Source organism: Manis javanica, chromosome 12, assembly GCF_040802235.1.
Source record: "Manis javanica isolate MJ-LG chromosome 12, MJ_LKY, whole genome shotgun sequence".
Taxonomy (NCBI): Eukaryota; Metazoa; Chordata; class Mammalia; order Pholidota; family Manidae; genus Manis; species Manis javanica.
The window spans coordinates 6348200-6366832 of record NC_133167.1 but is presented as its reverse complement, the minus strand read 5'-3'; the positions used below and the strand labels follow the sequence as shown (position 1 = coordinate 6366832).

At 46.6% G+C, this 18633-nt stretch overlaps 1 protein-coding gene across 1 annotated transcript in view; it reads left to right on the top strand.

The window, feature by feature from the left end:
• The window catches only part of INPP5D (inositol polyphosphate-5-phosphatase D), a 114237-nt gene that overhangs the window by 47463 nt on the left and 48141 nt on the right, over positions 1 to 18633 (top strand). Inside the window, exons 4-9 of the mRNA XM_036997788.2 lie at positions 879 to 1050; positions 4349 to 4489; positions 12651 to 12738; positions 15940 to 16020; positions 16176 to 16247; positions 17235 to 17358. Coding sequence (XP_036853683.2) covers positions 879 to 1050; positions 4349 to 4489; positions 12651 to 12738; positions 15940 to 16020; positions 16176 to 16247; positions 17235 to 17358 — 678 coding nt within the window. The remainder of the gene's footprint in view (positions 1 to 878; positions 1051 to 4348; positions 4490 to 12650; positions 12739 to 15939; positions 16021 to 16175; positions 16248 to 17234; positions 17359 to 18633) is intronic.

The window sequence follows — 18633 nt, the reverse complement described above, 5'->3', positions numbered from 1 at the left end:
GGAGTCTGATTTGGCTCAGGCCCTTCAAAAAGTGCTTCCCACTCCCCATGGGGCTCAAAGCAGACCTAAAATGAGCCAAAGAGCCCCAGGCCAGGGGAGGAAGTTCAGGGCCCATCCTGTAAAAAGAAGGCCCCAGGCGGCTCTGTGGCCAGACAGTGGGGGGGCCATTTGGCGTGGGAGGTGGCTCGGGATCCCCCCTTGCCTGTGCAGGGCATGTGGTTGGAAGTGCTCCTAGAGGCAGATGGGCAGGGGTCCCCTGTGCTAGGCTGTTGAAGTCATGTGTTTCATGTTCAGTTCTCTGGGGGAAGTGAGCCCCTCACTTTCTTGTATTTGTCTCTGAGGGTCTGGGGGGTGAGAGAAGGAAAGGTAGGGCTGGAAAGAAGGCAGAGAGAGAGAGGGGGGCACGGCTGGGGCCTGCCAGCCCCTCCGCCTGTCTGTCCTGTTCTGGGAACTGAGCTCTGCTCACTCCAGGGCCCGTCTCAGCCCCAAAAGCTGACCATCCTCCGCACGGCCGGAGGCCGCGAACTCCACTGGGCCAAGGCCAGCTTCCCTGCCTTGCACAGCTGTCTGAAACCGGATGGCAGGTGTTTGCTGAGTGCCTCGATGGAACAAACTAGGCCCCAGGGCCAAAGACCACTGAGAACTGGCCCCTGCCCTCAGCAGCTTCCCCGTCTAGCCAAGGAGTGAGTGGGGGCAGGAGGGGCAGTCCAGGCACAGGGGAGTCTGTAACTGGGCCCCGTGGCCTGGGTCTTGCATGTCAGGGTGGGTTCCCTGCACAGGGGGCACAGCAGGTCAGCCACGCGGTCCACTCTGCAGGCAGGTGATCCTGAGAGAAGCGAGCGCTCAGCTCGATGGCATTCCTATCTTCTCTCGTGTAGAAAGCGTTGTGTCTCCACCTGAGCTGCCACCGAGAAACATCCCTTTATCTGCTGGGCCGTATGAAGCCAAGGAGGTCCCTCTTTCAAGCGAGAATCCGAGAGCCACTGAGGTCAGCCGGCCGAGCCTCTCCGAGACGTTGTTTCAGCGGCTCCAGTGCATGGACACTAGCGGGTGAGTCCTGCGTGGCGCATCCCCTGAGGCCGGCACAGCCAGGCAGCTCACCCTGTGCTCACAGGGGGGGCACCACTTCTAGGACAGGACAACCTAGGACAGGTCGCTGTGGAGCCCACCGACCTCCCAGAGGCAGGTGTGAGGGGCCCGGCTCGCACGGCAGCTCTGTGCATGAGTGCATGGGTGCTGCTCAGCAGCTGTCCCTGCCCAGCCCCACAGCTGGCAGCGGCTGTTTCTGGAGTGATGTGCAGTTCTCTGCATGGCCCTGCTCCAGACTCTAGGGGTCTGTGCTGGGATCCCCTTCCTGAGTCTTGCCCTAAACTGCACGTGGCCTCTCTCCCACCACAAAGACCTCTACTACCATGAGGGCCCAGAGTCAGATGCCAGAGTGGAGGAGCTGTGTGCCCTGCAGCCAGGACCTGCCCCACAGCCCTTTCCTGCCTGGGCCCCCGTCACCAGGGGCCACCTTCTTTGTCACCAGTAAACAGGTCAGCACAATGTTTCCGAGGGTGGTACAGACTGAGGTCTACACAGCACAGCGCTCCTTTCTTTGTGGTGAAGGGTGTGGAATGGAATCATTCTAATACTTTAAATTTTACTCACCCTGATCCAGGGTTCTCAGAATCTCTCCCCATACGTGGTCCCATACTGGCTCCTGCTGGGCCACGTTGATGAGACCCTACAGCTTCTTCACCACGTAGTCCCACTTCTTCCCTAGCAGGCCCAGAACGTCCCCGGCCAGTGGAGGGATGGTTCCCTTGCCAATCAGAGGCACTGCTTGAGACGGGCCTGGGGCTGCCTTTCACAGGAAGGAAGCTCTGTCCAGTGCCCAACTCACTGCCTAGCACAGGGTAGGCACTCACCAGATATGCATTGAATGAATTAATAAGTTAGTACACAGTAACTTCCATACATTAAACATTTTTTGTTCCTTTGTGAGACAAAAGGCCCCCAAAGAATACCCTAATGGCAGGGCTAATGTGACATCTCTAACTCTAAGATGAATTTGAAGGAGGCCAGGGCGGCAACTTATCGCTTGAATTGGCAAAATACAAAGGACATGCCTGAAGGGGCACACAGGCTACCTGGTTGCTAGGACACCTGGGGATGTTGCGTTTCCACTTGGCCGTATCCTTTGATTCTTCTCTAGGCCCACCAGGCTGTATGCTGTGCTCACTCCTTGAATTACTTGTGCCATTTACCAAATAGCTAAATAGCCAATGTTTTAAATTGTTGATATGTTATGATTGCCCCATATATGAGTGTAAATAACACATGCTTATTAAAATAGCCCCTGTAGAGCCCATTGTTGAGTTGCCTGGAGTTTCCGTCTCTCTCCGGGTTTAGATGCTAAGTGCAGTGAATTCCGGGGGAAATGGGCCAGGACGCCCACTTGTGCCACCCTCTGCCCACTCCTGATTCCCCCACATCTCCTAGTGGCTCCATCCCCTCATCAGTCCCTCCTCTTGAGGGATGGGTGTTCTCCCGGGCCTCGGGCCCTAGTGGGGCAGGACAGGTGTGGAGAGAGCCCGGGACGCAGCCAAGCCTCCAAGCAGCCTCCTGGGGGTGTGAGGAGCCAGCTGAGGGGGTGTGGGCTCTCTCCCTTTCTGCTTCTCAGCTGATGTGGCAGGGGAACCTTCCTAGACTCCTCCGTGGAGACAGGAATGAGTAAATGGAGCTGGTGGAGGAACCAAGGAAGGAGGCGGCGCGGCTTGCCCTCACGTCTCCTCCGAGTCATGAAATTGCCTTGTGTTTTAAAGTGAATCTGTTTTGCTTGCGAGAATAGCTCTTTACATGGAGGACTGCCTTTAGATTATTCTTAACTGTAAGACAATGTGCACAGTCTTTTGTGCAAGTTAATTGGATTGAATCAGTTAGGTCATTGTTCATAGATTATCACGAGACTGCTGAATAAAATCAACTTTCTCTGATAACAGATGATAACAGAGTGTATATCTTTATGTCAACACTTTTCTACAAAAACATTTCAACAAACATAGCTTTGTATAACAAGGACCCATAGTCTCAAAGTTATGTGTCAAATGTTGTTAGAACTGTTAAAATACAGATCTTAATGCTGTAAGAAAGATTTAGTCCTTTTGAGAAAGACTTGGGCAGAAACTGTATTTTTAAGATGTCAAGACCCAGAATAAGTATAGATTAAATTTAAATGTCATGACCACCGGTATGTAAATAATTGCTGACTTCTCCATCTACGTAAATCAAAATGACTAATCTGCTCCTTTCCAATCTTAAGAAAAACAGCTGTTTGAAGGCTCCTCCAGAAAATACCCATGGCCTCTAGTTTCAACCTGGTTACATGTCGAGGCTGGAGCAGAGATGGCTAAGGCTGTAATCATTTTTTCACACAGGCTGTAAATCAACATCCTTGAGTCTCAATTTCCTCACTGGTAAAATAGGAATAATAATAACATCTGCCTTATAACATTGATTTGGGATTAAAAGAAAAATGAGCGCCAAGTGCTTCACAGAGTGACCACTGTGTTCCGCTCAGTTGATATTTTCTGTGATCATGATTCATTACTATAGGAACCAAGACTCACAACTTATCCAGAAAAAAGGTGCTAAGAAATAGAATGCAGAGTTCTATCAGACCTAGGTGACAGCCCTGGTGCCGCGCGGCCTGGGCTCTGCTTCCACTAGGCCACGAGCCAGTCCTGCCGTGGTCCCATGCGCTTCATGGGAAAGCAGAAGGGCTGGGCAGACCCAGGAGGGCCAGGGCTAGTTCATCCAGCTCCTGGGCCGCCACTGCTGTATTCCCAGCCCCATCATTTCTTCACAGATTTCCCTGTGGAGCTGAGAATGGCTCGGAACCCCCTTGATACAGAGCTCCAGGTAGCGTTTGGCTGTGAATTTGGAGTTGGCATGTGAGCTACAGCCATTTGCCATCTCTAGACAAGCATCCCTCAGCCCTCAGATCCTGTCTCTGGGAGTAAACGAGGCAGGGAAACAAGTCCACTGTGCATTTTCCAAGCGTGGAAGGGACAAACATTTCCCAGTCCTCAGCCGGTGTCACTTCCTTCCAAACACTGGCTTGGAAAGAAGGCTTTATGGGTGGGTTAGAGGCACCTTCCCTTGCTGACCCTTTAACCTGGCTCAAACTTACTTTCCTACCCCTGTAGAAGGAACAAGGAAATGGCCCACAGGGTGCCCATGATCTGAACGGCAGTGTCTCAGCCAGAGAGACTCTGAGAATGCGGATTTCTTCTTGTTAGTGCTAGTAGTGTTTGTGACTAAAAGATCAGGATAAGCATGTTTTTATGTCTATTTTTTTCAGGCTTCCAGAAGAGCATCTTAAAGCCATCCAAGATTATTTAAGTGCCCAGCTGGCCCTGGATTCTGATTTTGTGAAGACGGGCTCCAGCAGTCTCCCTCATCTAAAGAAACTGACCATGCTTCTCTGCAAGGAGCTCTATGGGTAACAGCCCCATGTGGGGTGCGGGGCAGGGCATGGGGATCAGCTCAGTGGAGTGACCCTTGGCTCTGCCTGGCTGTCCAAACACCTCTGCTATACTCAGAATAACTGGGCAGTGGGTGGGGCTTAGAAATCTTTGTGGTTGTACTGAGATTTTGTTTTCATGGTATTCGAACTGTAGTTTTTTTTTTTAAAGTTAATTTGAAGCCAGTTGCTATGGGGAGGGATGGGCGGGAGGACATTGCCGACCCTTTCACACTTGCTCAGAATCCAGCATGTAAGACTTCTGCTGCTCTTCTTTCTCCTTCCTGCAGCCGGCACCTTCAACAAGCCCATAAGTGCACCAACAGGAAATAAATTAAAGTCAGCCTGTTTTCTGTGTGGGCGGTGATGGCCCAAGATAGCTAGTGACAGCAGTATTTTAAAGTGAGCCTATTAATCGAAACTGCAATTTTATGATATGGAATTCACTGAATGACCAATTGGTAAAAATTCTGATTGCTTGTAGATCTTTTGATCATATTTTAATTTAATTAAAGCTAATTTCAAGTTCAATTACATTTTAATTATTAGAAGTACAAAATTAAGGCTGATATGCTCTCTGAAGAATTGGCAAAAAATATTTTAAATATTTGAAAAAAATAGAAAATAACATTCAAAAGTATCTGAGGAACCAAAACAATCCCATCCCAAATGAAGGGTCAACATTTTGGTTGGAAAAATAACATTTCATGTTGGTGAGGCTTTTTCAGCCCATACTGTTCAATGCTTTATTACACATACAGCAGTTTCAAAATTCTCTCATCAGTTTCTCTGGTGCCATATCCATCTTAGCTTAGTAATATGCAAAAAAGAATCTTTCATCATCAGTAGTCAAATTGAACTTTTCTTTTAAAGGCTCTTAAAAGCACAATCAGTACATTTGGTAGATTTAACAAGAAATTTCTTTGACAAATGGGGCATTCATCAAATTGGCCAGTCAGGCTTAATTTCAATGAATTGACTTTCAGCTAATGTAATTTCAGCCAACTGATTCTACAGCTGTCATTTTTATAGATTTCCACAGAGAGATATTTTTCCATTTGATGCTGTTGTTATAAATAATGTTTCACTGGAGGAAACACATAGAGGGCACTTTCTTTTGCAGAAACACGTCTCATGGTGACTGGTAAAGAGCTTTTATTTCTGCTGGAGATCCTGTTCTTTACTGCTTCCTCATCCAGAAGGAAATGCATCTTTAAGTCTCTCCACAAGGCTTCCCCTGGGCACTCAGCACATGGGCTGCTTTTCCCCACACCTCATTGCTACCTGGCTTTCCTAGGATCTGGGTGACCTCATGTTATGGGGGAGTACCTTCCTAATGTGTCTGCTTCTCTGGAACATTGTGCCGGTGGAAAAAGTTTCCTTTGGTTTCTCGCTGTTCCACAGCTTTGTTTACTGAACAGTTAACTTCCAGGTAGAGTCAGAATCACTGTGATGTTCCCCTGCACACTTGCTGCCTTCACGTTCCTAGGCAAGGCGATAGCCAGGCTTGGAGACTTAGTTCACTGGGAGATGGAATTTTAGAACATCTTAGATAGTAGCAAAATTATGTTTCTCCTCCCCCTGCCACTGCTGCAGATGCTAGTCTGTGGAACTAAGTACAAAATGCGTAGTTTTCTAACTGCATTGATTGGAACAGGTCTTCAATTCATTCATTCACTTAACAAATATGTATGGAGGCGCTCCTCGAGCTCTGGGTGCTGGGACATAGCAATAAGCACAACAAACAAGGTTCCTCTAGACCTTGTTAGAGCTTGTATCTTAGTGAGAAGCATAATAGCAAATTAAGTCTGTAAATTAATAAGATAAACAAGACAGTGAAGATCACGATGAAATACAACTGGAAGAAGTGACAGAGACATTTGGTGGGCGGGTGCCAGTGTTCTTTGGGGTCAAGTAGGCCTAGGTGGTGACACAGAGCTGGGACCTCAAAGATAAGACGGAACTAGCCATCCAGTGATTTGGCTGAGGGATGTCAAGTACAAAGGTCCTGAGGTAGGAATGAGGCACACCTACAAGGAGCAGGAAGGAAGTCTGTGCAGCTGGAGCATAATGAGGGAAGGAAAGCATTAGGAGCAGAGGTTGGGGAGAAGCACACAAAGGGTGGCCAATTTAGCAAAAAAACACAGGTTGCCCACTTTAGTCTGTATTTTAGATAAACCATAAATGTTTTTTTAAATATTAATATATACTATGCAATATTGGGATATACTTAGATTAACAGATTACCCATTATTATCTGCAATTCCGATTTAACTGGCATCGTGTGTCTTATGTGGCAATGCTAGGCAAGAGCTATGGCACACACACCTCCTGAGGCCCTCCGGAGATTTTACAGGATCATGCTGTGATTTGAACTTGGGCTGTGGAGAATGGATCTCAGGAAGCAGACCCAGCGCAGCAGAACAACTCAGATCTGCTGTGGTCATGATATGATGGCAGCCCAGGGAGGGCAGTGCACTGAGGCAGGGGGCTGCGTGTGTTGCCTCCAACTGAGTCCTGGCATTAGACCATGCCTGGTGCATGGGAACAGCTGATAGAGATTAGATAAAAGTAGTGACCCTAGGGCCTGGGGTGTGCAGGCATGCATAGCCTTGGGTATGTGTGGATGGTAGAGCTGGCAGACTCGTTGCATGACTGGATGGTGATGCCAGTTACTGACCAGGTTAAAGTCAAGGAGGACGGGGGTGTTGGGGAAGATTGGCTTGAAGTGCTATTAGGCATCCCACCAACTGAGACATAGGAGTTATGCTGGAAGTTAGAGCCTGAAACCTCAAGGCCGGGGTGTTCATTTGAGACTCATCAGCACACAGTATATAAAGCTGGGAGATAAGTAAGGTTACTGTAGTGGGTGTGGGAATGGAGAAGGGGCCTTAGGTGGGACATTCAGAGCTGGTGTGAAAGAGAAGGAGCTAGAGCAGGTGGCTGGGGATGGCACCAAGGGTGACCAGGTCCTTCCCCTCAGACCACTTGGCCCCGAACAACCTCCCCCAAATGGGAAGGTCACAGAGAACTGAGGTGTGAGGAGCAGTGGAACCGTGCGAGAGCCTCCCCTGCAAAGTGTCACTCCTCCCTCGGCACCTGCTTCTGAAATAAGTACGTCAGCAGCTCAAAGCCTCAAGGGAGACTTGTAACCAACCCCAAGTTATCTAGGACCAAACAGGTTTTCCAGAGAAAAGAAGAAAGAATAAAATCACCAAAATCTAGAAATGTTTGCTAACTTTAGAAATGGAGAATCTAAGTGAAATTTTAAAATGTCCAAATCTGGAAAAGGATGTTTTATCTATTAAGGTAGAACAGGGTTAAGACTTTAAAAAACAAATAAACCCGAAACAAAAATACCTCACCGTACTTCATGGGAGGTCATAAAAATAAACCCATAATTTTCAAATCAAATTTGAAAACCAAATCACGAAACAGAGTGGAGAGTCTGGGGGGTGTACATAGAAAACATGGGGGGATGAAGTAAGCGTGTGCAAAGAAGGCGCAAACTAATTGACGTTCTTTGGAAAGAGGGCATGGTATTCAGCTTGTAACTGGAAGGAGACTCTCAAAGAAGCAGGAAAATATGATGACTAAATGTATAAAAGAAAAATTTTTTGCCCAGGCTTATAAAGGAGCTAAGTCAGATGTTGAGAAGCATTGTAAAGGTCCAATTAGTGGAACAACCAAATAGTAGCACCTAAACCTCTTCTTATAGTGTTTCTAAGCTACAAGGGAAGATGAATTCAAAAGCAAATAATTAGAAACAGCACCATTACTTTTAAAAAGTTATAAGATTTAATATTATTCACACTCCTTGATGATACAATAACAGTTCTGAAGCAATATCTCCAAGGAGAAGACAACTGTCCTGGGATTAACTTCATCTAGATGTCATTCAAGAGTATAGGGACTCTGACTGTGAATGGGGATGTAGGGGGGACTTGGTAAAGGGGGGAGCCTAGTAAACATAATGTTCTTCGTGTAATTGTAGATTAATGATACCAAAATAAAATTTTTTAAAAAAAGAGTATAGGGACTCTTTGAAGACTTAAAAAGTTTATGAAAGTGTATGAATCCCATGCCTCTTATTTCAAAAGAGATTCAAGAATTTTTTTTCCAGAAATTTTTAAGTGCTGGTGATACTAAAATTAAGACCAAACAACTTACTGAGCAGCTGGATATGAATACACCCAAAGCAAAAGTGTTCGTTCTCTACTCAACACATTGGATAAAAATAGAAATAAATAAAACTAGCTGCAAACTATCTGGACATTTTTAGATAGTCTCCTAAATCTCAGCTGAACTAAGGTAGGAACTGACATAATGATAGCTTCCATTGGATAGATGTTGGGAGGCGTGGAAAGTAATCACCCCACTGTATATCAGAACTCTGTCTGATGCAGCCAAAGTGCTACTTGGAGGAAAATTCATAGCTTTAAATACTCTCTTCTGAAAAGGGAAGTAGAATAATGAGTCAAAAGTGCAAACCGAGTCTCTTCTGTAAGTCTCTTGAAGGCATCATGGGTTCATATCCAAATTGCTTGATATTTCACCATCCAGCAAAGTACCTGAAACATTTGTTATTCAGTATTCATGAATAAGGTGTGATTGTATGCCAGGTATGTGCCAGGCACTGTTCCAGAGGCTGGAAGTACAGCAGTGAACAGAACAGTCTTTAAGAACTCTCTGTTGAGGGGATGAACAACAAAAACAACTGGAAAGGAAAAGAGCAGGGGAGAAATGGTAAAAATAAAGACAAATCAATTCAGGAATAAGTCAATTAAAATAATTAGAGATGTAGGAGACTTAATAATTGGCATTACAGATTTCCAAATCAATAAAGAATACAGTGCATAATTACAGGTCTACAAACCTTCAAATTATAGGTAATGGAACAAATATTTTATAGAAATATTAATATAGAAAATATGAAATGTAAAAATTACCATGTGTACCCTCCTTTGAAGTTTCAAGGAACAAATAATGACTATAATGTATTATTTCTGAATGACAAAAATCACCTCATTTAATCTTTAAGAAAAAGATGATCCAAATCCAAAAACCTAATCAAGATGATAGCCTGAAATAAAACTGTATCCAGTTTCATTTATTAATATAAATATATAATAATTCAGTAGTCTAGCTAATATAATTTAGTGTTATTAAAAATATAGGCTTTAAGAAATCACATCAAAGATGAGTCAACATAAAGAAAAGACTATTATCTATCAGTAGATTAAAAGATAAAGGAATCATTTGCATGGATATGTGATAACATTTAGACATCATTTCTAATTTTAAAAAATCATTTTTAAAAAAGGCATAGAAGTGTGCCTCCTTAACCATGCAGTATGTGTCGATGTAAAACCAATTACACTTGAAAGGGAAACATTAAAATCATTCTGTTAGCCATTTAACAAAAGAAAGAGATGACCATTACTACCTGATTATTTAATACTGTATGATAATTTTTTGCTAAAGCAAGATGAGAAAAAGAAGCGAAGAGTGGGGGAAGCAAAAATGAAGAAAACAACAAATCATCAGAATATTCCATCTGAGTCTGGAGTTCTGAGCTCCTAGATACTGGATAGATACTGCATATACGAGCTGGAAAGTGAATGGGCATCATAGGCAATTTAACTCTCCAAGATCAAGATGGGAGGGCTGCAGCAGGGGGCGAAGGCCCCTTCTGAGCTCTCTCTGGGGTCTGCCCAGCCCCAGCACAGCAGCCCTCTGTCTTTACACCCAGGCTTCCCTCGAGCTGGTGACCTGAAGCTGGACAAGCCTTCCAGGGACCCTGTGGTGGTTACTTCCTTGGACAATCCTTTCTTTATAAGGCCAGTTCTTCTGCAGCCTTCCCGCTGAAGTCCCTATGTGTCATTGGTCATTCTGACCCTAACCAGAAAACCTCCAGACATATCTGGAAACCACTCAGATTTCTCAAAATTTTACAGAGCTCAAAAACACAGGGAAAACCAGCATGATTCTTAGAAAATTCTAAACATTCAGCTTGTGTATGTTTATTTGTGTTTTTAGAATAACGTTTTGAAAAAGAACATAAGAGAGGTCTAGTTAATGTTAAAGCATGTTCTGAATTAGTGCTTTAAGACACTGTGTGAACAAATCAACAGAGCAGTCCTGGTGGAGGGCGGATGGAAACCCCAGAATTCTGTCTGCCCAGTGCTTCCCTCTCTCTCTCCCCTGCCAATACCTCCTCCCAGCACATCCTGGAGCCTGGAAAACATCCCATTATATTCAAAAAGAGCTCCTACAACAGGCAAGCCCAAGAGAACTATGGGAAAAAGAGCAAATGCTGTTGAGCAAAACTAATAGCAACATGGAGAAGGATGAACTTGGTTCCACCACATATTTTAAAGAAAATTTTAGATAAGGAATTAAAAATATATGATAACAAAACCCCAGATACAACATTTAAAAGGATAAACCAACTTAAACAAATAATTTATCACTACTAAATACGGATGATAAAGTTCAACTATGGGAAGCAAAAAATTAAGGAAAAGATGAAAAATAGAACAATAAAAAATGATAAGTCAGTTGATAATGAAATCCAGCCCACTCAGGATGAAAATAACAACAGAAAAAAAATACAACACCTAGATTAAATATAAAGCAGAGTAATGCATAAAGAGTTTATACCTATGCAATAAAATACTAACATTAACAGAATTCCCAATGAAAAACTGACCCAAGGAACAACGGTTTATACAAAGAGAAATACGGTAGAAACCATCCATGTAGGACAATACTTAATGACATCAGAAATTAAAGATATGTAAATTATCAGCCCTTCAACAATGAGATACCCACTAAACAAGAGAGAAAAGAATCTGGACAATCCATTGACTGAACAGTGCTGATGGCAATTACCACCATCACTTAAGGGCTTGGCAATATTGATAAAAAGCCATAACCTTGAAGTGAAACTGAAGGAACAAAGTAACAGCTGACTCACAGACTCCAGAAAGGGGCTAGTGGTTACCAAAGGGGAGGGTTGGGGAGGGAGGGAGAAGGGGATTGTGGGGTATCATGATTGGTGCACATGGTGTGTGTGGGCTCACGGGGAAGACAATGCAGCTCAGAGAAGACAAATAGGGACTCCGTGGCATCTTACTGCACTGATGGACGGCGACTGCAATGGGGTATGGGGGGGACTCCATAATAAGGGTGAATGTAATAACCACATTGTTTTTCTTGTGAAACCTTCGTAAGAGTGTATATGATCAACCTTCATAAGAGTGTATATCAACTATCTTAATAAAAAAAAAGCCATAACCTCTGATTATCCTAAATTGTAATTGAAAATAAGAAAAGTTATATGAACAAAGCTGTTTAGAGTAGCCTTTATTTGTAATTGCCAAATCTCAAAATAACCTAAATACCTAGCAATCGATTTTGGCACATTCACTCGATAGAATGTTTTGGAGCCATTTTAGAATGTTAAATATGCAAAAACATTAACAGTTTTTGGTGATACAGTAAGTGAAAAGCACAATTTAAAATTGTCTGTCCACCTTGCTTAAAACAAAGGGAAAGCCATAGGAAGTAAAGGAGGGAACGAAGAGTGGATAAAGCCCCAGGGTCGGGTCTGTGGGTGCATCAGACCGTGAAAGAACCTCCCAGGGCGTCTCCATCTCGGAGGAGGGACCTGAGCCGGAACGCCCAGGCTGCGAGCACAGGAACCCCCTGGGGCTCACATTTAAAATGCAGATTCTAGACCAGGTCCCGATGAGACCCATAAATTTGCATTTTTAAAACTTGCGTGTGTGACTCTTAAAAGCACTGAAGGTTGGGAACTGTGGGTTATTAAGGGATTTCAAAGTAATTTTGTGATTCTAGATTCAAATTTTTCACAGGCTGTAGAGTCGAGTATGGCTAAACAGAGGTAAATCAAGTCTACACATCACGACTCCAGTTTGGTCCGAGATTGGGGACCAGAAGGAGAGGGGGTCTGGCGTGGGCCGGTGCTGGCAGGCCTGGATCTTTCCTCGGACTTGTCCTTCTGTGAAGGATCTCGGCCTTCGCCTGAACCGGTGTGACCCCATCTCCAGCTGGAGCCGCGGTGCCTCAACAGTCCTCACTAATCCTTGACCTTCACTTTCTCCCCTGCGGCCAGTGAAGTCGTCCGGACCCTCCCCGCCCTGGAGTCTCTGCAGCGGTTGTTTGACCAGCCACTCTCCCCGGGCCTCCGTCCACGGCCTCAGGTAAACGCTTCGGGGTTGGAAAGATGAAATTGATACACCAGGGGGCGGGGGTGGGAACCGGATGGCCAGCGTCTCCGGGGTCCAGAAGGGAGCCCCCGCCCCGCCCTGAGAGCATGGGGCAGGGAGTGGCATCCCCAGGATGCTGCCAGCTCCCCTCCATATCCAACCCCTGCCCAGTAAGACATTTCCTGCTGCCTGATTTTGGTGGAGGAATAAAGATTTCCAATTACTCACCAGCAAAACTACGTATTAGTGCTGAATAAGGAGGCGAGGCAAGGCCTTCCCCCATCATTTCTCACTGGGAACTGGAAGAATGGAAAAACGAAGTGCCTAAATGGTTGAACCCTCCTCCTGCCCCCAAGAAGAGCAAGATGAAGCCTTCCCCTGCCCCTGCCTCAAGCGGCCAAGACCAGGTTGTCCACTGAGCAAAGGTCCCTGTGTCCAAAGGTGTCACTGGCAAATTTTTAAAAAGCAAGGAAAAGCAGTATCTCTGCAGAAAATACTTGCAACCAACATAAGGGACAAAGGATTGCTGTCTTTTAAACATTTCCTACACATAATTAAGTAAAAGCAACCCAGTTTTTTAAATGGGGAAAGGATATAAAAAACCTGTCTTGCTGAGGAGGGATGGAAATGGCCAATGCACACACGAAAAGGTGTTCAACCTCACCTTGCTGGTAGCTGGAAAATGATATTCAAAACAGGGAGACCTCTTCCTGCCTAATCAGATGGGCAAGAAGTTGATTGATCAAGTTAGGGCTGGGCTAGGGTGCAGCCATCATTCACATGGGCACACTGTTCTACTGTTGTGATGGAAATTTTTTCTGAAAGGCAGTTTGACCATTTGCATGAAAGTGTTGAATGCAGGCATCTTTCCTGCCAGCAGTTAGTTCTACTGAAGGAAGCCGTCTCCGGCTACGCCCTTGTGCAGAGATAATGACTAAGATTTTTTTTGTGGCTTTGTCCCCACAAGCAAAGTCATTGGAAACCACACAAACGTAAGAGACTTGGTTCAAGCGTGGTACAGGATTCTACTCTAAGGTGGGTGCACTATCGTGGAAAGATCTCCAAGGCATTACTGTTGGGTAGAGAAATGCAAATAGAAGAACAATACGTAAACTAGGATGTAAGTCTGTGCGTGGAGGTCGTACCAGAAAGATTCATAACCAAAGGGCTACTTCTCGTCATCAGTTGGAATGAAATTGGAGAGAAGGGGGCTGAATCAAGGAGGACTTCAGGTTTGCATATTTGTTACAGATTTTTACTGAGAAAAAAAACATAGGTTCCATTTGTATAACTTAAAAAATTCATCAAAAGTAATTTTGCTTTCCTCGAAGTGAATGATGGGTTGATTTCTGGGAACATAAATGCAAATCTAGACAAAACAGGCCCTGCCAGATGCTAAAATTTAAATAGTTTGCATAGAAGACCACACCCCCAACATTTTGAAGCCAATTAAAAGAGGAAGCTCCCAGAGGAAGCTGAGCTGATGCAGCCAGGCTGAGGTCACTGCCTTCCTGCTGAAGCTAAAGCGATGATGGTCTGGGCTGGACCGAGCAGTGACCAGGTAGAGGGGGCTCCAGATGTGGGCATCGAGAAAAGAGCTCTCACTCCCACCAGCTCTTACCAGACTCTGACAAAGAACACAGTTCTTGATGCCTTCAGAAATTCACAATTCTTGATGCCTTCAGAAATTCACAAATTGGAGAGAAAGTTGCAGGCTGCCTGAGGTAGAGGAAAGAGAGAGCGCTGGCCCCTGGATCACAGACATCCTCACTAGTCCTTAGTGTCCTCATCTGTGAAATGGACACAGTGATGTCTGATGCCACAGGGCTATGTGAAGGAGTGAGCATGTGAGGCGCCCCCCCTCCCCCGGGGTACACTCTCACCGGCACTAGGCCCTTCCACTTAGGCAGACGAGACGAGATGGGGACACCTGGACCCCAGCGTGGGATTTATGTAAGAACTGCTGGGAGGTGTGAAATGCAACATTACCCAGATGACAGTGGGCCTGAGGTTGGGGTTGGCTCTGCCCTGGAGAGAAAGGTGAACTGCTAACCTTGGGGCCCACATCCTCCCTTGTAAAGAGCAACTGTAGAGCAAAGTTCACGGCCGGTTTGTGCGACCACAGGCAGCACTCAGGCCCCCTCGCCCGCTCCTAAGCTGAGCTGCGAGTTGGACCCTCAACCTCCGCGGTGATGACATTTGGGGCTGGATTGTCCTGTGCACTGTAGGGTGTTAACACATAACTGGCCTCCAGCTACCAGAATGCCATTAGCATCCCCCAGTTAGGACACCCCAAAATGTCTCCAGACATTATCAAATGTCCCCGGGGGAGCAAAGTTATCACCAGCTGAGAACCTTAGGGCTATATTCAAATCTCTATCTATAGCTGTGTGACCTTGAACAAGTTGACTCTCTGCTGTGACTCAGTTTCCTGAGTCTTCAAAACAAGGATTAGAACAATCTACACAAGGGAGGATGAGATGGGTGCATTTACAATAATGCACTTAAGATAGTGCTGGGCATGGCAGGAGACCTCATAAAGCTGCCATATACACTCTACCTAAAGAGAGGCTGATGCAGAGACAAAGCTCCAGCATTCTTCTAAGATCCTTTGTTCCAGGAAGTAACTCCTTGAATAGCGGTAATTTCATTTATACTTTGTAACTTTTTGCCAACCCCCCCTCCAGGTGACACATTCAAAGGGAGACAGGGGAAAACACCAGCCTCAGAAGAGAGGAGGAGGGTGTCTGGGGGTGAGGAGTGGATTATGCAGAATCCCGGAGGGCAGGGTAGACAGTTTGGGTAATTCTCTGCCAGCAGTGTACCCAGGGCTTTAAGTGACTGGGTGGCTGTGTGTTAGGAGTAGAGCAGGAGCACGAATGCAGTAGATGTAGGAAGAGGAAAGGGAATAGCCAAGGCCCATCCTAGAGTTTTGTTTGAGTAATTGAGTGGATGAGGTGGGGAGCACTCAGGGTGAAGCAGGTTTAGATGGAAGAAGAAATGAAGGTTGATATTTTGGCCATGATAATTTTGAGATAGTTGGCTTCCTAATCTGCAAAAGGGGCCATCTGCAAAATGACAGTACTCCTGGGTTGCTGGGCATAAATGGCGCGCCGGGCCACGCCGGTGGAGCTCCTCCCAGTAGCTGGCGCTCAGTGATTGCTGCTCCTGTGCCCTCTTGTCCTCATGTCCCAGGTGCCTGGTGAAGCCAACCTGGTCAACATGGTGGCCAAGCTCACTCAACTGACTAGTCTGCTGTCTTCTATTGAAGATAAGGTACTTGGGGCATCCTGCAGCTTCTCTTTGCTTCTCTTTGGTCCCCCCTTGCTCAGAGAACACCCAGGTGTGCAGGCTCTGTGCACCTCTTGACTCTGTCCCAAAGGACGCTGCCCGCCCTCCGCCCCAGCCACTTGGCGCATTTATGCCCACAGGTCAAGGCCTTGCTGCATGAAGGTCCCGAGTTTTCCCACCGGCGTTCCCTTATCCCTCCAGTCACCTTTGAGGTAAGTGGCTGTGCCCCTGGGCTCCACATTTGGAAGCTGGGGGATGTGCTAGCCCTGTGGAACTGGGAACTTTGGTTACGCTACTCAAGAGTGAGGATCCCAATGGCTTAGAATGGCAGTGAGTGGACCCCCCTGTGGTGATGACTAAATGTCAGAATGGGTGCCCAGGTGAATCTGTAGGGCTCCTCAGCCCAGGAAGCCTTAAACTTCATTCTCCTCCAAATGGGGCAGCAAGTGACATCAAACAAGGGGCTCCCAGACTGCAAAGTAGCACCTCAAGGAGGGATTAGGAAAAAATACAGTTCCTATGATTACCGTGAAACTGACTGCGTTAGAATCTCCAGTCTTGGGCCCAGAAATTTGCTTTTCTTAATGATGCGCAGAGATCCTGGTACGTCCAACCCAGCCCTGGTCCCACATGCAGAAACACAGGACAGGATGCCCCCGTTCCCCCGCCGAGGTTCCCTCCAGCCCTGATGGTAATTCAGTACTGAGACACACTCCACCTTCTGAGCGTGCCTTCGCAATTATCTTTGTCTTATTGTCACCAGTAAATGTTCAGTTATTGGTTGTAACCAGGCCAGGAGCTTCAGTCTATTCCTGAAATCCTTTCTGGAAGTAGATGACAAAGCAGCTTCGTGAGCGTTGTCACACTAAGCAGGGAATAAACCATTTTCCAGTAGTGCGTCTGTTTCCTGCTGCAAAGCTGTTGGCAGAACAGCTGATGAGCCCACAGTGGACAGGCTGGGCTTCCCACGTTTTAACGATTCTCAGGAACTGCCCAGAAACATAGATGGGAGGCTCTGGGGAGAGGGAGGCTCAGAAGTAGAAGCCCGAAGGCCCCACGTGGGACACCAGGGCTGGACTGGCCAAGAGCTGCCCAGCCAAACAGATGGTCCCACAGGCCGGCACCATGACAGCCTGGACGGAGAAGGGGTGCCTGACGCCACCCTCTGCCCTCCCCCATCCTTCTCCTCTTCTGTGCAGGTGAAGTCAGAGTCCCTGGGGATTCCTCAGAAATTGCAGCTCAAAGTTGATGTTGAGGCTGGGAAACTGATAATTAAGAAGTCCAAGGATGGTTCCGAGGATAAGTTTTACAGCCACAAGAAAAGTAAGTCCCCCTCATGCTCATAATGCTGTCATTCTACTAGTGCCCTTTCTGGTGACCGATCAGTAGCAGACTGCTGGAACAGCCAGTTCTGCCGGCACATCCCACCCCGTGGGGCACCCTGCCTGTGGAACCCCTCCCCAGGTCTACGGCCCACTTTTCATGCCCCCTCCTTCAGAGGCCTCCTGCTTTTTATTTGTTGGGGAAATGAGCTCACACTCAGCCCAGGGTGGTGGTCTGTGTGTGCACACTCCTCCCTGCTAGTACCAGGCTGACGCGTACGGTCACTTCCCAGTGCCTGGTCTGAGGCCCTGCACACGTAAGGGCTGGTGGCCACACCAAGCAGCATCTGTAGCATAGCGTAGACTGAGAGGCAGCCTAGTCTGGCACTCAGGTACATGCACTCTAGAACCAGTCTGTCTAAATTCACATCCCAGCTTGGACATGTTGCTTAACTGCTCTGGGCCTCAGTTTCCTCACCTATGAAATGGGGGTGATCTACATGTAAGGCTCCTTAGGAAAGAGCTCAGCATCTAGGGGCCACTCTGAGCCTCTAAGGCTTTGCGTTTTGCACCATCAAGTAAACTCATCAGTGACATGGAAACTGTTCACACACCAAATGCTTGTGGAGAAGCTGTTGTGGACAAGACACTGGGAATTCAGGGTGGGTAGGAGAGATGCCCACATGGAATTTACATTCCCAGGTAGTGAGTGGCCAATAAATACTCAGATAAATGTATTCATATGATGATTTCAGCAGCTGATTGAATGTTGTAAAGAAAACAAAATAGGGCGATGGAAGAGAATCAGGGGAGGGGGCAGAAGGCTCTCCGGGGCAGAGTCTGGTTGGCAGCTCCAGTGGGCGGATGGAGAGTGACAGCTGGGCACTGTGGCCTGGGGTCAGTGTCATGAGAAAGCTGCTGCCAGGCTCCTAGAAGAGGGACCTGGGAGTGACAGCTGGGCTCTAGATGGCAGCAGGGTCAAGTGGCAAAAAATGTGAAAATGTGGCCCATCTGCTGCCTGGCCTCAGAGCCCTGTCTGCCGGCGGGGGGAACAGCTCAAAGCCTCAGTCTGTCCGTCTGTACAATGAAGGTGATCATTGTATCGTAATTAATATTTCCTCAGCCACATTTCCTTACTTCATCTCATTTCATTCTCACAGAAACCTTTTAAGGAAAGTAACTTTACAGATAAGGAAACTGTGACTTAAAGTGTGTATGTTTCAGTTTTCTGCGGCAACAGCTGGTGGGTGGCCAAGCCGCAGCGTGCCCGTCCTCA